General features: G+C 40.9%; 1 protein-coding gene across 1 annotated transcript in view; it reads left to right on the top strand.

The window, feature by feature from the left end:
• Positions 1–23588, top strand: part of adgrv1 (adhesion G protein-coupled receptor V1) — a 415446-nt gene that overhangs the window by 188725 nt on the left and 203133 nt on the right. The window contains exons 71-78 of the mRNA XM_060907086.1: positions 156–299; positions 4328–4499; positions 4707–4842; positions 7301–8148; positions 11567–11684; positions 11797–11968; positions 14996–15238; positions 21032–21439. Of these exons, the coding sequence (XP_060763069.1) occupies positions 156–299; positions 4328–4499; positions 4707–4842; positions 7301–8148; positions 11567–11684; positions 11797–11968; positions 14996–15238; positions 21032–21439 (2241 nt within the window). The remainder of the gene's footprint in view (positions 1–155; positions 300–4327; positions 4500–4706; positions 4843–7300; positions 8149–11566; positions 11685–11796; positions 11969–14995; positions 15239–21031; positions 21440–23588) is intronic.

Raw genomic sequence — 23588 nt, 5'->3', positions numbered from 1 at the left:
GTAATGACCGTGGAAGTAATAGATGCTTCTGTGAACCTACTGTTGTGTTGGTGATGGTGACTGGACTTAAACCATACTTATGAATAACTTCATCCAATATAGGGAAGTTGAAGACAAATGTACATTATCTGTTAACATCCTTTTCTTCTTTGCAGGTTTTCTTTGTAACAGGTTTTAACATCACGGTGCAGTTGATGAATGCGAGTCTGATCGGACCTTTGCTCAGCTCTCCTCCCCGTGTGCAGCTGGATGCGAGGATTGCCGTTCTGTCTGTGCCTGAAGAGGCGGCCAATGCTGAAGTCAGTTTCCAGATTCCATATTTATTATTCAGTTAAAATGCAAAAATGCAACCAAATTGCCACCAGAGGGCAGTATAGTTACACACCCAGGTCTCTACATTTTTGACATTCTACATCAGGGGTCACCAAACTTTTTTCTCTGGGGGCCACATTGTCGTTCCTGACTGTGATGGGGGGCCGGGGTCGGGTCAGCTATATAACATAGAATTGTATGACCCAGACAAATATGACCACCAGCAGGCCTCATTGTGTAGTAGAGATTACTAGCCTGGCACAGCCATCCACACTACTATATCCCCACTACTATATCCACCACTACTCTATCCCCACTACTCTATCCCCACTACTATATCCCCACTACTATATCAACACTACTATATCAACACTACTTTAGCCCCACTACTATAGCCCCACTACTATATCCACACTAATATATCCCCACTACTATACCCACACTACTATATCCACACTACTATATCCCCCACTACTATATCCCCACACTACTATATCCCCCACTACTATATCCCCCACTACTATACCCACACTACTATACCCACACTACTATACCCACACTACTATATCCCCACTACTATACCCACACTACTATACCCACACTACTATACCCACACTACTATACCCACACTACTATACCCACACTACTATACCCACACTACTATATCCACACTACTATAGCAACACTTGATTCCTGGCACATATTTGTTTATCTTTACTAGTGGTTTGCAAAAGTAGTAATCGAGTCTTCACACTTTGTTTTAATTTAAAATACCACAGATATTCTATTTATTTATTTTCTAATAAAAATAACATCAAAGCTGTCAAGCTAAGAAACATCTGCCTAGTTGAGGTGATTGGCAAAGGTGAGTGGAAAATTATAAATTGTAGGTAGGCCTGTTGATATTATTAATAATATTAATAATAATTGTGTGCAGCACTTAATAAAGGTCAAATAAATAGGCCTATAAAATAAATACATTTTAAAAAACAGTGAAATTATAATAATATGAGCAATAGATCAATAGATCACAGCAGTTGTGCTGTGTCCTGCACGTCATTGCTCTCATCCATGGCCAAAGCAAAAAACTCGAATTCTGACGCTTTCTCATTCAGCTTGTCATACACGTTGTCCCCCAAATCTTCGGTTCGCCTGGTCATAGCAGGTGCGGAGAGACTCACCGCGTTGAGCGCATCCTTCTTGTCGGGACACACCTCCTCGGCCACAGCAAGCATGCATACTTGCTTGGACAGCAGCCTGACGCAGATTATATTCTTTGAAAACCGACACACTTTCTTTACATACAAGACAAACTGCACGGTCCTTACACTGAACGAAAAAATAATCGGTGGTCCACTGTTCTTTAAAAACTCTGCACTCTCTGTCAGCTTTTCGCTGACCGCTAGCCATTTTGCTGTCCTGAACACTGACAGTTCTCTGCGCATGCGCTGCCTGTCACTGCTTGATCGCGAGCATATGACGAAAATTTGGAAAATATGAATAGTTCATTTTATAACTAAATATCAATTTTAATTGATAAAATCAACAAAATACAAGATGCAGACATGTTATTATTTACCAAAAAGCAATTTAAAAAAATAGGCCATGACCACTTTTGGGGATTGCCTCATAGGGCCGGTTCAAGTGATGGGGGGCAGAGGGGCTGGGGGGCCGGTCAAAGGGGGGTGGCGGGCCGGATCTGGCCCGCGGGCCGTAGTTTGGTGACCCCTGTTCTACATGAACATTAGTTTTCCAGAACAAAATTAAATGTTAAAGAAAAATGTTTGTATGTCAGTAAAGAAAGCAGCAAGTCATGGAAGAGACAACTTTTCAGGCAAAAAAGTAATAAAACCAGTCTTACAGTTATTCCACGAAATTGAGTCATACTTGAGCTGATAGCTATAAGCCATGTACGATCAGATTGAGTGGAATAACTGCTTTATTCTATCCACATTCACTGGATTTTGAGAAACAGAGCATTTTTATTTTTATTTTGTGCAAATTCGATACAAAACTTTCATACAACTTTATACAAATAACTTTCTACAAAACGTCCGACAGAATCATTTCAGCTTAGCGGACACGTGACAAATTGCATACATGCATAGTAAAATAATCAAATTTGAAAAAAATTACATCAACAGATGATCAATGAAAACACATTTTATTGAAAAAAAATAAAATTCAACAAATTGTAATGTTTAAAAATGAAGAATGTAAACAAACCAGCAAAATGACAGGAGCAATTTGTGAAAAATGCTATAATAATAATGATTCTTGAAAAATAAAAAAAGATAGGTTCTTACCATCAAATACTTTTATTCCATATTTTGTTGCTTTTTTTTTTGTATTTTTTTGGGTTTTGTTTTCGAGTAGAGTTTTTATTTCGTCCTCGGTTGGTTCAGCAACATGCTCCGCCATTTTGTTTTTCTCTACTCACGGTATATGAGCTGATATCCTAGTAGTAGAGTAGCCAGTCAGAGCGCACGATTGCTTGTATCCAGTAAATGTGGATAGAATATATATATATATATATATATATATATATATATATATATAATGAGTGATTCCACGCTTATGGGTACTGAAATGGGGACATGAACTTATTTTTAAAAATTCACCTAAAACCATTTCTTTTTTTACCATCAGGTCACAAAACATGTAATCTTTAATGAATGATATGTTAAAAGATAACTTTAATTTTCTGAGATGTAATAAAAACATATTTATATGCCAAAGTCAGAACGTAACAGAAGTGTTGTGGACATATATATTCTCAATTTTAACAATGTAGAATTACTTTTTGAAACATAGGAAGGTGATGTTTTAGCAAATATAATTAATAAACATGTGTAGTAGAATAAACATACACATTCTTTCAATAAGATTAACATGGTATATAGCTAGATTGTAATTAATTTGTAACAGACGCGAGATGGACAATCGTAACAGAAGTAATGTAACAGACATCATTTTGGAACTCATAGGCTTGACTTTGGCATATAAATATGTTTTTATTACATCTCAGAAAATTAAAGTTATCTTTTAACATATCATTCATTAAAGATTACATGTTTTGTGACCTGATGGTAAAAAAAAGAAATGATTTTAGGTGAATTTTTAAAAATAAGTTCATGTCCCCATTTCAGTACCCATAAGCGTGGAATCACTCATATACATACACACACACACACACACACACACACACACACACACACACACACACACTCACTGGCCACTTTAATAAGAACTTGTTCTTGATTCTAAGATTCCTGTTCTTGGCTGGCAGGAGAGAAACCCAATCTGGTCTTCTGCTGTTACATGTTGAGATGCTTTTCTGCTCACTACGGTTGTAAAGAGTTGCTATGAGTTGCTATATCCTTCCTGACAGCTCGAACCAATCTGGCCATTTTCCTCTGACCTCTCTTATCAACAAGGCGTTTGTTTCCACCCACAGAACTGTCGCTCGCTCAACTCACTATTTTTTGTTTTTCGCACCATTCTGTGTAAACTCTACAGACTGTTGTGTGTGAAAACCCCAGGAGATCAGCAGTTTCTGAAATACTCAAACCAGTCCATCTGGCTCAAACCAACACCCACGCCACAGTGAAAGTCAGTCACACTTTGAGATCACAATTTTTCCCATTCTGATGTTTGAACATTGTGAACATTAACTGAAGCTCTTGATTTGTAGCTGCATGATTTGATGCATTGTGCTGCTATTAAGGGATCGGCTGATTAGAGGACTGCAGAAAACAGCAGGTGGATGGGTATTCCTAATAAAGTCGTCGGCGGGTGGAAACTGACCTTGTTTCATTTGCTCCTGTTTACTGTGCTTTATCGTATTTTTAATGTAGAAACAAAAGCTTTTGCACAGTACTTTACACCATGAGAAGTGTTTTTTTTTTTAAATATTATTACACTTGTACTTCTAAAACTAAAATATTTCCACAAATATCTTGTCGAGAGCACAGTATCACAATTCTTTGCAGTAAATTAATCACCCTCTTCCCAGGTGGGCTTTGCTTCCTTGGACCTGCAGGTGTCTGATGTCAGGAGCGGCCGATGTGATGCATTAGTCAACAGGACGGGTCTCTATGGAGACGTGACCGTGCAGTGGAGAGCCGGATTCCCTCCTGGACAGACTCCATCAGGCTACCAGCCTGGAACAATCTCTCCTGGCTCAGGTTAGTTCTCATCAAACTCAGACCCAGACGACGGACAGATATTCACATTGTGGAATATAAACCAGAGACTGAGAATATTAAATAAAGAAACTGTCAAATTTGTGCTGAAGATTTAATAATTTGTGGATATATTATTATAGATCCTTTCAGGTTTCATTTGTCCCAGCATTGCTTCATGGTGTGTTTGCTTTTGCGTTTTGTCTGTAGGCACCGTGACCCTGTCTCATGGCCAGACGAGTAAAAGTATATCTTTTATAGCTGTGTATAATACGTCTGTGCCTGTTACACATGCAGTTCACCTGACGACTATAGAGTCCACGTCACCAGGAGGAGCCAGATTCAGGTAACCCCTGCTCAATACGTCATGATTTTACTCCGAGTCTGAGCTCAAATGATCCTTGTAGATCAAAATTTCCTTTTTTTTTACATTAATTTGACATACAGTGGGGCAAAAAAGTATTTAGTCAGCCACCAATTGTGCAAGTTCTCCCACTTAAAAAGATGAGAGAGGCCTGTAATTTTCATCATAGGTACACTTCAACTATGAGAGACAGAATGGGGGGAAAGAATCCAGGAAATCACATTGTAAGATTTTTAATGAATTAATTGGTAAATTCCTCGGTAAAATAAGTATTTGGTCACCTACAAACAAGCAAGATTTCTGGCTCTCACAGACCTGTAACTTCTTCTGTAAGAGGCTCCTCTGTCCTCCACTCGTTACCTGTATTAACAGCACCTGTTTGAACTTGTTATCAGTATAAAAGACACCTGTCCACAACCTCAAACAGTCACACTCCAAACTCCACTATGGCCAAGACCAAAGAGCTGTCAAAGGACACTAGAAACAAAATTGTAGACCTGCACCAGGCTGGGAAGACTGAATCTGCAATAGGTAAGCAGCTTGGTGTGAAGAAATCAACTGTGGGAGCAATTATTAGAAAATGGAAGACATACAAGACCACTGATAATCTCCCTCGATCTGGGGCTGCATGCAAGATCTCACCCCGTGGGGTCAAAATGATCACAAGAACGGTGAGCAAAAATCCCAGAACTACACGGGGGGACCTAGTGAATGACCTGCAGAGAGCTGGGACCAAAGTAACAAAGGCTACCATCAGTAACACACTACGCCACCAGGGACTCAAATCCTGCAGTGCCAGACGTGTCCCCCTGCTTAAGCCAGTACATGTCCAGGCCCGTCTGAAGTTTGCTAGAGAGCATTTGGATGATCCAGAAGAGGATTGGGAGAATGTTATATGGTCAGATGAAACCAAAATAGAACTTTTTGGTAAAAACTCAACTTGTCGTGTTTGGAGGAGAAAGAATGCTGAGTTGCATCCAAAGAACACCATACCTACTGTGAAGCATGGGGGTGGAAACATCATGCTTTGGGGCTGTTTTTCTGCAAAGGGACCAGGACGACTGATCCGTGTAAAGGAAAGAATGAATGGGGCCATGTATCGTGAGAGTTTGAGTGAAAACCTCCTTCCATCAGCAAGGGCATTGAAGATGAAACGTGGCTGGGTCTTTCAGCATGACAATGATCCCAAACACACCGCCCGGGCAACGAAGGAGTGGCTTCGTAAGAAGCATTTCAAGGTCCTGGAGTGGCCTAGCCAGTCTCCAGATCTCAACCCCATAGAAAATCTTTGGAGGGAGTTGAAAGTCCGTGTTGCCCAGCAACAGCCCCAAAACATCACTGCTCTAGAGGAGATCTGCATGGAGGAATGGGCCAAAATACCAGCAACAGTGTGTGAAAACCTTGTGAAGACTTACAGAAAACGTTTGACCTCTGTCATTGCCAACAAAGGGTATATAACCAAGTATTGAGATGAACTTTTGTTATTGACCAAATACTTATTTTCCACCATAATTTGCAAATAAATTATTTAAAAATCAGACAATGTGATTTTCTGGATTTTTTTTTCTCATTCTGTCTCTCATAGTTGAAGTATACCTATGATGAAAATTGCAGGCCTCTCTCATCTTTTTAAGTGGGAGAACTTGCACAATTGGTGACTGACTAAATACTTTTTTGCCCCACTGTATTTGATAAAATGGAACTTAGAGGTTTTTCAAAGAAATGATTCTGACTTTCATCAAGTGATCAAGTGTTCCTTAGATATAATCTCATTATATTTAAATAATATTGGTTGGTGTTGAGTGGTATATCAGATATATTCCATTCAGCTAGCATGATATCACTATCATGCTAGCTGAATGGAATATATATGATATACCACTCAACGGCAACCAATATTATTTAAATATGATGAGATTATATCTCATCTTATTTAAATATGAAGACTCGTTCAATATCATGCGAGCTGAATGGAATATATCTGATATACCATGAAAAAAGCCAGCCAATTTTATTATTATTACTATTGTTATAATACATACACATTCCATTTGCAGCTCTCTCTTTCAAAATTCTCTCAAAATCTTCCGTATTTAACAAAACAAACCTGGCGGCCATGTTTGTTTACAAATTGTCCCAGTCGCTCGCTAGCACGGAAGTTTTATGTTTCCGATGTGTGACGACATGTTGTCTTGACAGCCATGCAATATCGTAAACCATATTCAACGCTCATTCTCCACTGAGTGACGTAATACATGTAGGATAAGCGATACGGTAACAATATCGCATGCTATCAAACCAAACGAATGGAACCCGCTAGAAGGGAATAGAACACGTTTTTATTCCATTGAAAAAGTGTCCTGCATGTATAATATTATGTAATACATATCATTAGCTGGTGCATGATGGAGTTACCTGTTGTGTTCCTATGATTGTTCAGACCTGGTTACACCGTGGCAGAAGTGGAGTCACTTGGACTGTACCAATTCCATCCTGACTCTCAGAAGCTGGCTGTTATAGAGGACATGCACACCATCACTATCTACGTCCAACGCCTCTATGGCTTCCGCACCAACCGCACCCTGGTCTACTACAACACCTGGCCAGATAGTGCACTTCCTGGTGAAGATTTTACCCCAGTGCATGATGGGCAGTTAGTCTTTGAAAGCCACCAAACATCTGCTGCCATCAACATCTCCATTCTCGATGACTCGCTGATGGAACCTAATGAGACGTTTTATGTGAACTTGACAGATGTTCATGTTATCAGCACAGGCTATAGTTCTTTTAGTGCTCGTCCACGTATTGTAGCTGAACACGGTATTTCTGCAATTACCATCCTCGCCAATGACGCCATCATTGGATATGGATTTTTAAGTATTGGCCCAGCTACGAGCCGTATTTCTGAAGACAGGCTAGAGGGGGAACCAGCTCAAAAAGTTGTCCTAAGAGTACGCAGGACAGCAGGTCAAACAGGAGTAGTAAGTGCCCGGGTTCGAGTTTATGATGGTGGTCTTGTTTCTCTGGCACTGCATGGGGCGCCATTCCTTCAGGAACACAATGGGACATGGGCGAAGGAAGGGGACGACTTTACACTTGAGTCACAGGTGGTCACTCTGTTGGAAGGGCAAACAGCGGCTGAGGTCAGCCTCTTTATTCTCGATGACGAGGAGCCGGAGGGGCAAGAGGTCTTTTATGTGTACCTCAGCGAACCAGAGGGAGGAGTGCAGATCGTCAGCTCGCCAGATGAGAATGACGTCACCTTCTTTGCCAAAATCATTATTCTAGGTAAATGCATTGTTTTTCCTCTGCCGTCGCTCCATAAATTGATTTTTATTTTATCATTTAACAGTTATTCCACAAAATCGAGTCATACATGAGCTGATAGCTATAAGCCAGGTGCGACGAGATTGAGTGGAATAACTGTTTTATTCTATCCACATTCACTGGATTTTAAGAAACAGAACACTTTTATTTTTATATTCTGCAAATTTGATAGATAAAAACTTTATACAAAACATCCGACAAAATCATTTCTGCTTCGAATGTAAACAAACGGGTGAAACGACAGGAGCAATTTGTGAAAAATGCTATAATAATAATAAAAATTCTCGAAAAATAAAAGATACGTATATTCTTACTATGAAATACTTTCATTCCATATTTTGCTTTTTTTGTATTTTTGGGGTTTTGTTTTCATGTAGAGTTTTTATTTCATCCTTGGTTCGTTCAGCAACATGGTCCACCATTTTGTTTTTCTCTACTCATGGTATATGACCTGATAGCCTGGTAGTAGAGTAGCCAATCAGAGTGCACGATTGCTCATATCCAGTGAATGTGGATAGAATAAGAACTGATATTTGTCATAACCTGCATTCCAGTACTTTCTTTAATGCATACTAGTGGTCTGCGAGCGACCCTTGGTGGTCCCGCGAGTTGATGTCGTAAAATGTCACGTTTTATCAGTGTTTCTCAAATCGCCTATGTGACTCCAAAAGCAAAGTTCTGAGTAGCACAATGAGTTGTTTTCTATATTGAATAAAGTCCGATGTAAATTCAAATAGTAGCCTATTATTTGAATTTGTCTGACATGAAGCAAGACAACAGTTTTGCGACACTGCCTTTAGCTACGTCAGTTTAGCTTACACTTTCATATCAACATCACCTCTGAATATGGAGGGAATGTGGAATGCGGAGAAACTATTAGTAACCAAATTAGACTTTGCATCAAACGGTTAAAAAGATAAATGGATCGGTGGCTGAAGACCGGGTCAGTCAAAAGAAAAGCACAAGAAACATCCGACAGGAGCTAGTGCAAAGAAATGATGATTCTTTGTTTGAGAAAACAAAGCAGCGCAACCGGACAAATGTGGCCCCCAATATGAGATTAAAACTGTCCAGTTTGGAGCCAGACATTGCTTCACCGATGTATCAGAATAAGCAGCACCATTCTTCCCATTAAAGGTCTGATGACATGAACATGACTCTATGCAATTTCTTAAATAAACTATACAACATGGCAAACATGTTAGATTTCTGTTATAATTACGTGAAAAGAAGCTGTTGTTACGCGAATATCCAACTTTTAATTGCACAGCGCAAGAAAACTGGGTCCGTGGCTCACGGCCATGTTGTGACGTCAGCGGAAGAACACGCTGCGGTTCACTGGCTGTTCTACTCAATGGAAATGGCGCATGAAAACGCCGGTGAACTCTCTAGTGCTAGCTCTTCCTCTGAACAAAAGAACAACCAAATACTGGTACTTTAAGCAGTGATCATGATGGCATGATTTTATCTGATTTTAAATGAATGAGATTGATAATAATGTGAATGTTCACAACTAGTACATACAAACTCTGCAGCTTCTGATTCAGCAGCTGCGTCATACTCCGCAAAAACATAAGCAAGAACCTACAATATAAATGGAAATGCAATACACTAAGCTCAAATGACTTTTGGAAAGTATAATTTCTAAATTTTTTCTACATATTCTTGAAGTCGGTCATCGGGGTACTTGCTACCGTTCCCTAACAACGCATGGCAAAGGGTAAAGTGTAGTGTTGCTACGAGTACTTGCTAAAGCCTCCGGTGGAAGATCCTCGATGTGCTGATAAGACATACAGTTCTATATAACACACAAGTGTCACGATAATCACAAAACAGATGCAAATTGTTAAAATACCTAATTTTTAAGCAATCATGTATTGATCTCTTCCGAATAGAATCTATGATAGCCTACCCTCTTTACCCTTTGCCTCTCGTTGCTAGGCGGCAGTTACATGAAAGCCGCAAGCTTTCACAAGCAAATACATGACTGATATCACGCCGACTTTATGATTACATTTATGATTATCATGAATGTGTACTCTATGATGTGTACTCTATGAGCGCTCTGGAGCGAGTGACTTCCAAGATGGCCGTGCAGACCGCATGGTTACTATTTTTAGCATCATGTCGGAGCACTCTATAGCTCTACGTACCTTTATCTTATGTCGTTTCTCAACACATGTTCTGACAGGAGGACTGTCTTTGGAGGAGTCGCCTTGTCCCAGGCGACTGCTGGATCCGGCGTAGCTACTAGTAGACCCCCTCCGGAATACTGTAGGCACTGCTGATGGTAGTAACACATGTTTGTGCTGAACTGCACACCCAAGAGATTCTTTTAAGCTGGGAAGGGTGTCAAAACAATCCAAATCGAAGTGTTCAGAGCACAGGACAGATGTTGGTGAGGGCTCCCACTTGTCACGAGTGCGCCTGACTTGCTTCACCCACTTCGCATGCAGCTCGGGATCTCTGGGAAACTTGAATAAACTTACCCCATCCTTGTGGGTTTTGGAGCAAAAGCCGGCAACACAACGCGAAGCCATAATAACTATAACTATATATATATATATTATAATGTATAATAATGACAATAATGACAAACTAATAATGACAAACTGAACACCTGTCGCATCAACAACAAACTGGTAAGTTAGGAGGAAGGTTCTTTCGCTGACGTCATATAGCTCCTCCTCCTCTTTCGTCTCCTGGGTGCTGCAGCCCTGTCAAATTTGCCCAAATAGCCGCGTTTTTTATCATAACTTGTAAAATAGGCGCCTTCGTGAATTAATATATGGATCATTGGGAATTACTTTTTATGTTATAAAACATCGCCAAAGATGTCAAAAACGTGTCATCAGACCTTTAAGATAAGGACAACAATGAGCGAGTTGGCGATACTATTTGTAAAACTGTAATTTCATTAATGTGTAATTTGTAATATACGGTACTGTTAAAGTAGGCTCATTGTTTTTTGTTCGGGATATTTAGGGGGTTAGGTGGTCCGCGAATTTTTTTTTTTTAATGGATAAAGTGGTCCTTGGTCTGAAAAAGTTTGAGAAACACTGGGGGAACACCAGTTGATATCTAAAGGACCATTCTGATACTTTGAAGCTTGTTAAATGAGGCTCTAATGAGTCAAATATTTGTTGTATGGTGCACCCCATACAAAGGAACAAAGTTCTGGGGGAAAAAAAAACAAAAAGCAAAGTGTTTCTATATCTAAAATAGTCACATACATTTAAAACAAAGCCTTACTAGAAAAACATATTTGCTAAATTTAGGCTTCTGTTGACATTTTATGAACATTCGCGCCACCTTCAGGCCAAGCAAAGCTGCGCAAGACTAGTGATGACTACTTTCTTGAATGTATTTCTCCTCTCAGGAAGTGATCTTCAGAATGGAATTCTAGGCTTCACTTTGAGCTCTCAGACAGGCCAAGTTCTGGATGAAGACTCGGAAAACAGGACGGCCATTCTCTTCCTTCAGAGGCAGGAAAACAGGTAAACGTCTAACACTTCTTCATCTCTTAGTCTATAATGCATTTTGCCGTAGAATACCTAATGTTCATGTTAGTGCTGGACAGGATTATCACAGGGGTTGTGTGTTTGACAGAGCATTCGAGGATGTTTTGGTGTCCTGGCGGGCCACGTTCAACCTCACAGCTCCAGCATTGATCAGTCAGGGGGTTAATCTGACAAAAGAGCTGCAGCAGACCTCAGGCAGGGTGCTGTGCAGGACAGGACAGGTTCTCTGTCTCCTTCATCTGGAGGTTCGACCAGATCAGGTACAAAGGCATGAGAAATGAATGAATGCTGTCTGAGAAATGAATACCAGCCGTCTGGTCATTTCTCCTTCTCTGTCTTGCATTCGTTTTCTCTGATGCCTCGTCATTTCTTCCACAGCATGTCAGGCTAGTTTTAGAGTTTCCTCTACCCACCCAGTTCCTCTAACTAGAACAGCCCTTGAGCACAATTCCAAGAATGTGATAGTGTCGTAGCAGGGTTTTAACCATTTCTAGACAATTGCCAGTTTGTCAGTGTTGCTTGTTTCTGTGAGACCTAAACTCTACTCGTGCCTTGTCTCATGTTATAAGAAAAGATATGATAAAACTTTATTAATCCCGAAGAAAATTCTTCTGCTAGAAATCACTCCATAACAATGCAGTACAAGTTAGAATACAATACAAGTTAAAAATAAACTGTACGTAAAATAAGAACTGTAGAGGGAAATAAATACCGAAAAACAGTGCCAACAATAGAATACCCTTAGAAATACTCTAAGCTACATAACTAAAAACTAAGATGGAAATAGAAAATGCAAAAATCAGTGCCTAGATGATTAGCATTCTAACAGTAGAAATAAGGTAAGTTATGCAAGAGACTAACCTAAAAAAGTTAAAGGGATCCTCCAGCGGATTAATTCTCAAACTTATTTTAAAAGTAAACGGCTGTAATGCAAATTGCTTCCTCCTCGGTATACAAGTGCACTTCCATAGCAGGAAAAAAACTACATTTTGCCGCCTATGTAGTCCCCTATTTATACAAATAGGAGTCATTGAGGATTCAGCCATGTTTTTGCTCGGCATTAGCAACAGTTAGAGGTTTTTAGCTTTCTCCTGAAATGTTTTATTTTATTTCTTCTTCCTCAGGGTAGTAAAACTCACTTTTGTTGTGAAGACTGTCGTTATCACTATCCATGCTGTAAAATTAATGCTATTCTCCTGAGAAATGCTGGCAAAAATTTATAAGATTTTTGATAATCTTATAAATAAATCTTATTAAAAAAAAGATAAATGTTGACAAAAAATTCTACTATGTTTGTTGTTGTGAACGAGCGAGTCGCCAGAGGTCCGTAACTGGGGTCCGTACCATAAGATACGGACCCGCTCGCCAGCCAATCAGAGCGCAGGATTTGATGGAAACCGCACCGCGAAAAAAATAAATATGTTTACTTTTGTAATATCTTAAAAAAACTATCAGGCCATTCTGTGGCTGGGAAGTTATTTAATTTGAGGGGATTCCTGAGCAAATAATGTGCATGAAATCGCTCGCTTTGCGCAGTCAAGCAGACAGAGGAAGTCCATGTGCGCATGCGCAGGTTTACCTTCTTCTTTTGGGTTTTACGGCAGCTGGCATCCACAGTGTTGCATTACTGTCATCTACAGGTTTACCTTTGACCGTGCACTGACAGTTACATCATTCTGTCACTAAATGAACAGCTGATCACACCGAGGTGCTCGCTGACCACCGATATTTATTAGTTTGGTCCTGCGTTTCCTTTCCTTCGCAGCATAACGTCTTTTCTTCTCGCTTTCCGTTACTGTAATCGGTCTATCACGTTTCATTCGCACACTTACGTCCTCCATTTTTTTCAAATTTGTATCCCACAATGCCTTGCGCGGACGGGGAAAGTCCACCACGTCATGCATGACTTAGTCTCTTGAATTGGGTCATGGTGAAGCAAGAAATAATAGCGGAGAATTTTGGGCCACGGAGCCCTAAATTAATTAATTGTTCTGTTAAAAAAATAAAATAAAATAAAATTGGAAGTCTGTGATTCGAATTCAGTCACTTTCGATCCCTTAAACAGAAATAATTGTGTGTCAGGGGAAATTCTTTTTATGGCCTAAATGTGAAAAATCTGAAAGGCAGTCGAGCTTTAAGCTAAAGTAGTTGCAGATTTCAAAAATCAAACTTTCATTTTCGGGGACCAAAGAAAGAAAAAAAATACACTGAGAGGAAAAAATGCACATGATAATGGAATGTGATGAAAGGAAATATTTAATGTGGTGAAAGTAAATATTGCACATATGTTGGGGGAAAACAATATTGCACATGACAACTCCGTATACTGCACATGATATTGGTATTTAATTGGTAATTACAGGTAGTCGTCGACTTACGACTGCGTTTGGTTATGACTGACTGGTCGTAAACCGATCTGGTCGTAAGTCGGCCTATGTTAAATGAACGCAAGTATATTGTGATGTGTAATGATATTGTAATCATCTTAAAGTCTTATTTTATCAACATTTTCTTATTTCATTACCTTGGCTCATTATATTTGGTTCAAGTCAAACACTGCATACTACACTGCGTACAGTACAATTCGTTTAATATGTGCAAAACAAAAAATACGAAATACAGGTGTGAAAAATAGAAAACATTTTAGTTTGAAACATACCAAAATACAAATGTAAAACATGGCAAAATACAAAATTTAGTGACCGCTGGCATCACTGGTGCTTGGCTGTGGATCGTCTACGTCATCATCAGCTGTTGCAGCGCTCGGGCTGGCGGGAGCATTTGCTCGTTTCATAAACCAGGAGCTGGGGCGGAAACTGTATGACGGAGTGCGCGAGGGAGCGTGAGAGAGACTGCGCATGTGCCTGGAGCTGGGGCGGAAACTGTATGACGGAGTGCGCGAGGGAGACTGCGCATGTGCCTGGAGCTGGGGCGGAAACTGTTGTACGCGGCGCTGCCGGGAGCTGGGGCAGAAACTGTCGTACGCTCATCTAGCTCAGCTGGGAAACACTTGCCAGTCATAACCAGACGGTCGTAAAGTCGATCGGTCGTAAGTCGCATAGGTCGTAAGTCGACGACTACCTGTATACTTTAAATTCAGACTACTGTAGGTCTGTCAAATGATTCAAATAATTAATAATGAAAACAGTCATGATTAATGCACATTTAGTCTATATATGGTTCAAAGGATCAAACCAGAAGGATAGCATCATGACAAAAAATAGTGGTGTTAATTCAGTATGAACACAGGATCTTTGAAACTTCTCCTGTATTTTTGTTGTTTGCAGGAGCCCGAGTTCCAGGTGTGGTTCCTGGTTGAGATTTATGAAGTAGGAGACGGTGCTGCTATTAATCAGAGTGCCCGCTTCGCTAACATCACCATGCTGGAAAGTGATGACCCATGGGGGCTGGTGTATTTTGCTGTGGGCTCCCGGCTGCCTGTGGTCACGCTCCGAGCAAACACAGTCACTCTGCAGGTCTACAGAGAGGGCAGCGTGGCATCAGCGATATCTGTGAAGTACCAACTGCAGGTGAGGTGCAGACACACACACACACACACGGTCACTGAGATATTATATTCATATACAAACATACTAATGAAGAGGTGGTAATAACCCTCTTTAGTGCCCATAGGTTATTACACACACACACACAATGTTTTACTTTATTCAGAATGCAGATAATACGACTGTAGGAATTTGAGTGGGTGGGTGGAGCACAGAAGTACGGCAGGCCAGAACTGAGCTGTCAAAACTCTTTATTGTGACACTTTTCAGTTGAACACAATCTCCCAGTCGCACACACACATTAGTCATCTGTTTGGGGAGAGAGCTCCCTTCCTCTGCTCTCTCTCTCCTTATATAGGGTGCGGTCACTGGGGAAGACACACAAACACAGGTTAATTGACATCAGGTGTAGTGATTCTGCCACTTACCTTCCCTGACTCCGCCCTCCGGTCACAGACTGATGCTTGGCCATGCCCCCGCTGCCACAACAACCTTATAGACCTCATGAATAGGGTTAAGCATGTGACACAAACTCTAACCTTGAACTAAAATTAGGCATCTAAAGTCTTTACCCTTCACCTCCGCGGCCAGTTATATGGTGGTACAATTCAGTTGGAACACTGAATTTGACATACTAGAGATAGTGAGGATTACTTCTCATGCTCTCTCACTTCTCTCTTTCTTTCTTTCTTTTTCGATTTGTTGATGCAGTTTCTATCCCTCAAGCTAATCCATCCAATAAGGTTTAAAAGGACCACATTTGTCTGCATTTTCAGTCAGATATTTTGCTGCCGGTGGCACGGTGGTGTAGTGGTTAGCACTGTCACCTCACAGCAAGAAGGTTCTGGGTTCAAGCCCAGTGGCCAGTGGGGGCCTTTCTGTGTGGAGTTGGCATGTTCTCCCCGTGTCTGCATGGGTTTCCTCCGGGTGCTCCGGTTTCCTCCACAGTCCAAAGACATGCAGGTTAGGCTAATCGGTAGTTCTAAATTGACCGTAGGTGTGAATGTGTGTTTGTGTGAATGGTTGTGTGTCTCTATGTGTCAGCCCTGCGATGATCTGGCGACTTGTCCAGGGTGTACCCCGCCTTTCGCCCGTAGTCAGCTGGGATAGGCTCCAGCTTGCCTGCGACCCTGAACAGAATAAGCGGTTACGGATGATGGATGGATGGATATTTTGCTGCCAAAATGATAAACAGCTTCCCAGACTCAATGTCAAAAAAATTCCCAGCTCTGTTGACTATATTTTATTTGTTTCTCATAAAAGAATATGCCAACATTTCTGTATGTGCAAATGCCACATACAGGTATTTTGACACACTTCCTTGAAAGCACATTTATATATAACAGAAGTCAAAGGGCAGTAAGTGAATGTCTTTATCAAAAAAAAAAAAGTCCCTCCTGTGCCAGGACCTGGTCTTCCTAGGCAGTCTCCCGTCCCAGTACTAACCAGGCCCTTAAGGTGCATGGGGCGGTGCCGATCTCTGTTTCTACAGCCCTCGGCCTCTCGCCTATTGTATAGTTAGGGTTACAGTGGGAGTCCATGGGCCAGACCCACCTAGATATATCACTCAGAGGGACCAGCTAATAATGATACAGATTTGAAGTTTGGCCTGGGTTGTTTAAAAAAAATTATGATAGCAATCCCAAAAGAATAGCTTTCTTGTACACTACCGTTCAAAAGTTTGGGGTCACCCAGACAAATTTTGTGTTTTCCATGAAAAGTCACACTTTTATTTACCACCATAAGTTGTAAAATGAATAGAAAATATAGTCAAGACATTTTTCTGGCCATTTTGAGCATTTAATCGACCCCACAAATGTGATGCTCCAGAAACTCAATCTGCTCAAAGGAAGGTCAGTTTTAGGCCAAGTTTACATTAGACCGTATCTGTCTCGTTTTCTTCGCGGATGCACTGTCCGTTTACATTAAAACGCCTGGAAACGCCGGGAAATGGGAATCCGCCAGGGTCCACGTATTCAATCCAGATCGTGTGTGGTCCGGTGCTGTGTAAACATTGAGAATACGCAGATACACGGATACGCTGTGCTGAGCTCTAGCTGGCGTCGTCATTGGACAACGTCACTGTGACATCCACCTTCCTGATTCGCTGGCGTTGGTCATGTGACGCGACTGCTGAAAAACGGCGCGGACTTCTGCCTTGTATCACCTTTCATTAAAGAGTATAAAAGTATGAAAATACTGCAAATACTGATGCAAATACTGCCCATTGTGTAGTTATGATTGTCTTTAGGCTTGCCATCCTTCCACTTGCAAGTGGTAAGTGACGCGCATGCCCGATATGCACTAGGATCACACACAGCGGCTCAGTCCCGAATCACTGCTTGTGCGCTCCACTCGCGCGCTCTGTGAGCTGCGCAGGGCCGGAGTGCGCACCCTCCAGAGGGCGCTCGCTGTTCAGGGCGGAGTGATTTGGAGTGCAGGATGCCTGCGGAGCCGAACGTATCGTGTATTGGCCTTGCTGTGTGCACACGAATCGTGTATTGGCGTTGCTGTGTGCACGCTAATCGTTTTAAAAACGTTAATCTGATGATCCGCTGATACGGTCTAATGTAAACCCCACCTTATAGCTTCTCTAAAGAGCTCAACTGTTTTCAGCTGTGCTAACATGATTGTACAAGGGTTTTCTAATCATCCATTAGCCTTCTGAGGCAATGAGCAAACACATTGTACCATTAGAACACTGGAGTGAGAGTTGCTGGAAATGGGCCTCTATACACCTATGGAGATATTGCACCAAAAACCAGACATTTGCAGCTAGAATAGTCATTTACCACATTAGCAATGTATAGAGTGGATTTCTGATTAGTTTAAAGTGATCTTCATTGAAAAGAACAGTGCTTTTCTTTCAAAAAATAAGGACATTTCAAAGCGACCCCAAACTTTTGAACGGTAGTGTACATTTTTTAGGATAAAATATCGCCAAAACTTACTTCTGCATGAAATCAAGGCTTCTCGTTAAAAGTTATTAAATGTTTTAAGCATAAGTCAAATAATTTTTTTTTGTCTAAAATGTGACATGTATCTTTAATTTACATTTGAGTGAAAATGATACTTGAATAAAGAACAAGTTTCCAGTGTGACTGGTACTGGTCAAAAGAACAGTTGCAGGAGGGTGATATCAAGTGTCATCATTTGTCACATGATTTAAATGACCCCTTTACAGAACTCATCAGCTTGATAATTAGTATAGGTAATCGTATGGGGCTGAGTAAAATTAAGGATTAATTTCACGAGTGATTTCGAAGTTTTGAAAATTTCAAAACTTCGAAATCGTGAGTGAAATTGAGCCTTAATTTTATGAGGAACCATACGATTACTTGTTTATAATATACAGTATAGGGCCAAATTCATACTTCGGAAGCCATTCAAGTTCACAACATTTGTCATTCACGTTTTCTGAACCAATCAGGGCGCGAGACTATCTTGCACGTTTGAATCAGTTTCTAAAGCGTCTTTCATCATGACACGGCAACACGACACGAGGATTTTGAAAGTGGTTTACAAAATTTTATTGGAACTTCTTTACAAAAGCCATTTTGTTGACAAAATTTGCTAATTTTTGTAACCGTAACCAAGCAACGAACTAGCCAATACAATTTCAGAAATACGGCCCCGTGTTAAGGAAAAAAACCCTCCTTGATTGACCAATCGGAATTGAGTAATTTGGCCCTATGTATTATAAATTCTTTAATTATTCATTAATTCTTTCATGATCTGCAGAAGTAAGGATTTAACTTTTATTTCAATGTATGTTGATGTCGTTGCTTAGTTACAAAATGGAAAACTTTTTTTTTTTCAGTGAATTTTAGTTTAATTGTAGACTTATGGGGCATTTCTGTTGCCACAGAAATGCCCCATAAATTAAATGTAAATTATGTTTAAAAAAGATGTTTAACTATAATTATAGCTTCAAATTTCACGGCTTTAACTGGATTGCTGGCCAGAAGCAGTTTGAATGATGTCATTTGATCACATAATTACAGCACAAAAGCTACTCATAGAGGCTTGCTATCATACCTTAAAATAAACTTCAGCTATTGTGGATTAAAAAAAAATCCATGATAGCACTGGTCCCTCTATGTGGTACAAAAATCCCTATTTTGGGCCTCTTGGCCCATGGACTATGGGGGCCAGTCCTCTGGTAACCATGAGAGTTTGACTCCCTACTCACATCTGTATTGTGGCGTGCCTCACCAGATGGCAGTAGGTACCATTCAGAGGTGGACAGTAACGAAGTACATTTACTTGTGTACTGTACTTAAGTACACTTTTTCAGTATCTGTACTTTACTTGAGTATTTTTTTTTGGGGGGGGGGAACTTATGACTTCACTACATTTGAAAGGCAAATGTTGTACTTTTCACTCCACTACATTTCTATCAAGGTCCTCATTACTCATTACTATGAAGCAGCTTTGAAAGTGGATGTTTTTTTCTTTTCTTTTCTTTTCTTTTCTAAAACGTGATGGTTTTTTCGCAGGTGACACTGAGACAGCGTATCAGTAATCACTAGGGTCACGTCACGTCCATAGACTGTATAAAATCAAGTCCAGTGATTTCTCAGCAGCATTATTTGAACACGATGAGTTGATGGCAGAATGGAAGGAGGCGGTTCTTCTGGGGAATGAACGCAACCATGGCTTTACCTAGAACCCATGTTTCAGTTTTTCGTTTTAAATGTTTGCTTTGTTTGCGAAAAACGAACCACATCACAGCCTACAAAAACTCACCATCCAACCTGCGGAAGATAAACGTTTTATCTGCGATGACCTGGTAACTTGTCCAGGGTGTACCCCGCCTCTCATCCATAGTCAGCTGGGATAGGCTCCAGCTTGCCTGCGACCCTGTAGGACAGGATAAAGCGGCTACAGATAATGGATGGATGGATAAACGTTTTATTCCAAGAGAAAGCTTGCAACAAAGTTGTCTGTGCTTTTAGAGCTAGCGATAATGTTGCAATAGCTATGCAGTCTGGTTAGTCAAATGACTTTCTATGGATTTGCCCGCCAAGTTGCCATCACCTTGTCCACGACTAATGTTAACACATAGCTAGTTAACTTGGACACTGTTAGTTAGCATGTAAACACGGAGTTACGCTAACATGAATAACGTTAACTTATCTGAAGTCCTTTCAGAAATATGTTTTAGCATAATCTTGCCAAATAAACAGAGTGTAAAAATCGTTCTTTTCTAGTAGCGTTAGCTACCCAACATGATTTAGAGTTTGAAAAGAGTTTGCTAGCATGTCAGGTGGAGTTTCACTGACTAGCTAGCTTAATGTTAAACCACCATGATGGCACAGCATGCGTTCATTTTGTGAATTCACATTTCTGTCTTTGGTAACGGCGTTAGGTTTTGTAAGCGCTGTGGCAATAATACAACGATGCGTTGACAGAAAATGTACAGTACTTTATAATACTTAAGTATTTTTAAAAGCAAATACTTCAGTACTTTAACTTAAGTAAAAATTTGACTGGACAACTTTCACTTGTATCGGAGTAACATTTGACCAGTGGGATCTGTACTTTGACTTAAGTAATGAAGTTGGGTACTTTGTCCACCTCTGGTACCATTTTTACAATAGTAGAACTCACAATCTCCCGGTCAAGAAGCGGACATGCTAACCAATAGGCCAACTTGCAGTAATGTCTTATCAAAGCTTTAAAAAAAATTTTTTTTTTTATTTTGTTTTATCCAGCTCAACTGAAGAAATACCAAAAAGGTCCTTCTGTCTATGTATGCTTTTCGGTTATTTTGAAAAAACAACAACACTGATTTATTCTTTCAATTCTCCACAGGAGCTGCTGAAGGCTGAGTCCATTGGTCCCACTCTGATCTGGCCTGCCGTGGCTGATGTAGATTTCATCATGGCCAGTGGTGAGCTTACATTCGATATTGGCCAGCACAGCGCTGCTCTGGACATCACCCTCACACCCAGCGTCGGCTCCTCAAACCCCACACCCAAACGCTTTCGTGTAATTCTCTCCGATGCCACCGGAGGTGCCCGGGTTCACCCGGTATATGGGATGGCAAATGTGACTCTGGTTTCAGACGCTGAAGCTCAGGCCATGTGGGCACTGCTGGAACAGCTTCATCAACCACTGGATGAGACACTGATCGACCGTCTGCTGCAGAGTCTTATTAATAAAGTCAGTGTAGACATGACACACGAACACATGACCGCCATGCTGGATGCGTTGGGGAAGGTGAGGATGAGCATGTGGATTTGCCATTGTTTATGGGTTTATATAAGTAATATATGTTACAGATGTTTTCCAAACTGTGAAGCTGGGTCAGAATTGTGTTCTCAGTGATGCTGCTGTGAGCTTCCTAACCAGGGAAGGTGTAGGCAAGCCCACAAGGGATTTACTAAACTCTCTTGTGACGCCCCAGAATTGGACCCTTGCTCATAAATATCATCAATAAAGAAAAGTAGAGCATGCAGTGTTCTACTCAAGTCACGTAGACATCCATGTTGAGTCTCCAAGCTGTTAGTCAAGTTGAGTTCATCCCAAGGGTTGTGTGAGGTGAGAGCGAGGCTGCTGCTACCATTAATCTCATCTCATCTCATCTCATTATCTCTAGCCGCTTTATCCTTCTACAGGGTCGCAGGCAAGCTGGAGCCCATCCCAGCTGACTACGGGCGAAAGGCGGGGTACACCCTGGACAAGTCGCCAGGTCATCACAGGGCTGACACATAGACACAGACAACCATTCACACTCACATTCACACCTACGGTCAATTTAGAGTCACCAGTTAACCTAACCTGCATGTCTTTGGACTGTGGGGGAAACCGGAGCACCCGGAGGAAACCCACGCGGACACGGGGAGAACATGCAAACTCCACACAGAAAGGCCCTCGCCGGACCCGGGGTTCGAACCCAGGACCTTCTTGCTGTGAGGCGACAGCGCTAACCACTACACCACCGTGCCGCCCGCTACCATTAATCATTACCTTTAAATTAGTCAAGGGGACTTTAACTATCTTAATGAACTGCAGTAGTTCATAGTAGTGTAGTTTGATTATTATTTCAAGTTAAAGAAACTATAATTTACATTGACATTATTTACTTAAACAGTGCAAGTCAAAGTAAAATATTCATAAACCCAATTCAAGTCTTACAATGTCTTGCAAAAGTATTCATGCCCCTTTGTGTTTGTCCTGTTTTGTCGCATTACAAGCTGGAATTAAAATGGATTTTTGGAGGGTTAGCACCATTTGATTTACACAACATGCCTACAACTTTAAAGGTGAAAATTGTTGTTTTATTTGACACAAACAATAATTAAGATGAAAAAACAGAAATCTAGAGCATGCATAATAGGTATTCCCCCCAAGTCAATACTTTGTAGAGCCACCTTTTGCTTCAATTACAGCTGCAAATCTCTTGGGGTATGTCTCTATTAGCTTAACAGATCTAGTCACTGGAGTTTTTGCCCATTCCTCAAAGCAAAACTGCTCCAACTCCTTCAAGTTAGATGGGTTGTGTTGGTGTACAGCAATCTTCAAGTTATGCCACAGATTCTCAATTGGATTGAGGTCTGGGCTTTGATTAGGTCATTCCAAGACATTTCAATGTTTCCCTTTAAACCACTCCAGTGTAGCTTTAGCAGTATGTTTAGGGTCATTGTCCTGCTGGAATGTGAACCTTCGTCCCAGTCTCAAACCTCTGGCCAACTCAAACATGTTTTCCACCAGAATTGCCCTGTGTTTAGTGCCATCCATCTTTCCTTCAGTCCTGACCAGCTTTCCTGCCCCTGCAGATGAAAAATATCCCCACAGCATGATGCTGCCACCACCATGCTTCTCTGTAGGAATGGTGTTCTCAGTGTGTTGGGTTTGAACCACACATGACATTTCCCATGATGGCCAAAAAGATCAATTTTAGTCTCATTTGACCAGAGAATCTTCTTCCATGTGTTTGGGGAGTCTGCCACATGCTGTTGGGCAAACTCCAAACGTGTTTTCTTAAGCCATGGCTTTTTTCTGGCCACCCTTCCATAAAGCCCCGCTCTGTGGAGTGTACAGCTTAAAGTGGTCCTACGGACAGATACTCTTATATCCGCTGTGGATCTTTGCAGCTCCTTCAGTGTTATGTTTAGTGTCTTTGTTGCATCTCTGATTAATGCCCTCCTTGCCCAGTCTGTGAGTTTTGGTGGGTGGCCTTCTCTTGTCAGGTTTGTAGTAGTGCCATATTCTTTCCATTTTGCTATAATGGATTTAATGGTGCTCCCTGGGATATTCAGAGTTTGGGATATTTTTTATAACCCAACCCTGATCTATACTTCTCCACAATTTTGTCTCCGACCTGTTTGGAGTGGTCCTTGGTTTTCATGTTGCTTGCTTAGTAGTG

Source organism: Neoarius graeffei, chromosome 24 (genome assembly GCF_027579695.1).
Source record: "Neoarius graeffei isolate fNeoGra1 chromosome 24, fNeoGra1.pri, whole genome shotgun sequence".
Taxonomy (NCBI): Eukaryota; Metazoa; Chordata; class Actinopteri; order Siluriformes; family Ariidae; genus Neoarius; species Neoarius graeffei.
Note: the sequence above shows the minus strand (reverse complement) of the source record. Positions and strands in the feature narration are given on the sequence as shown.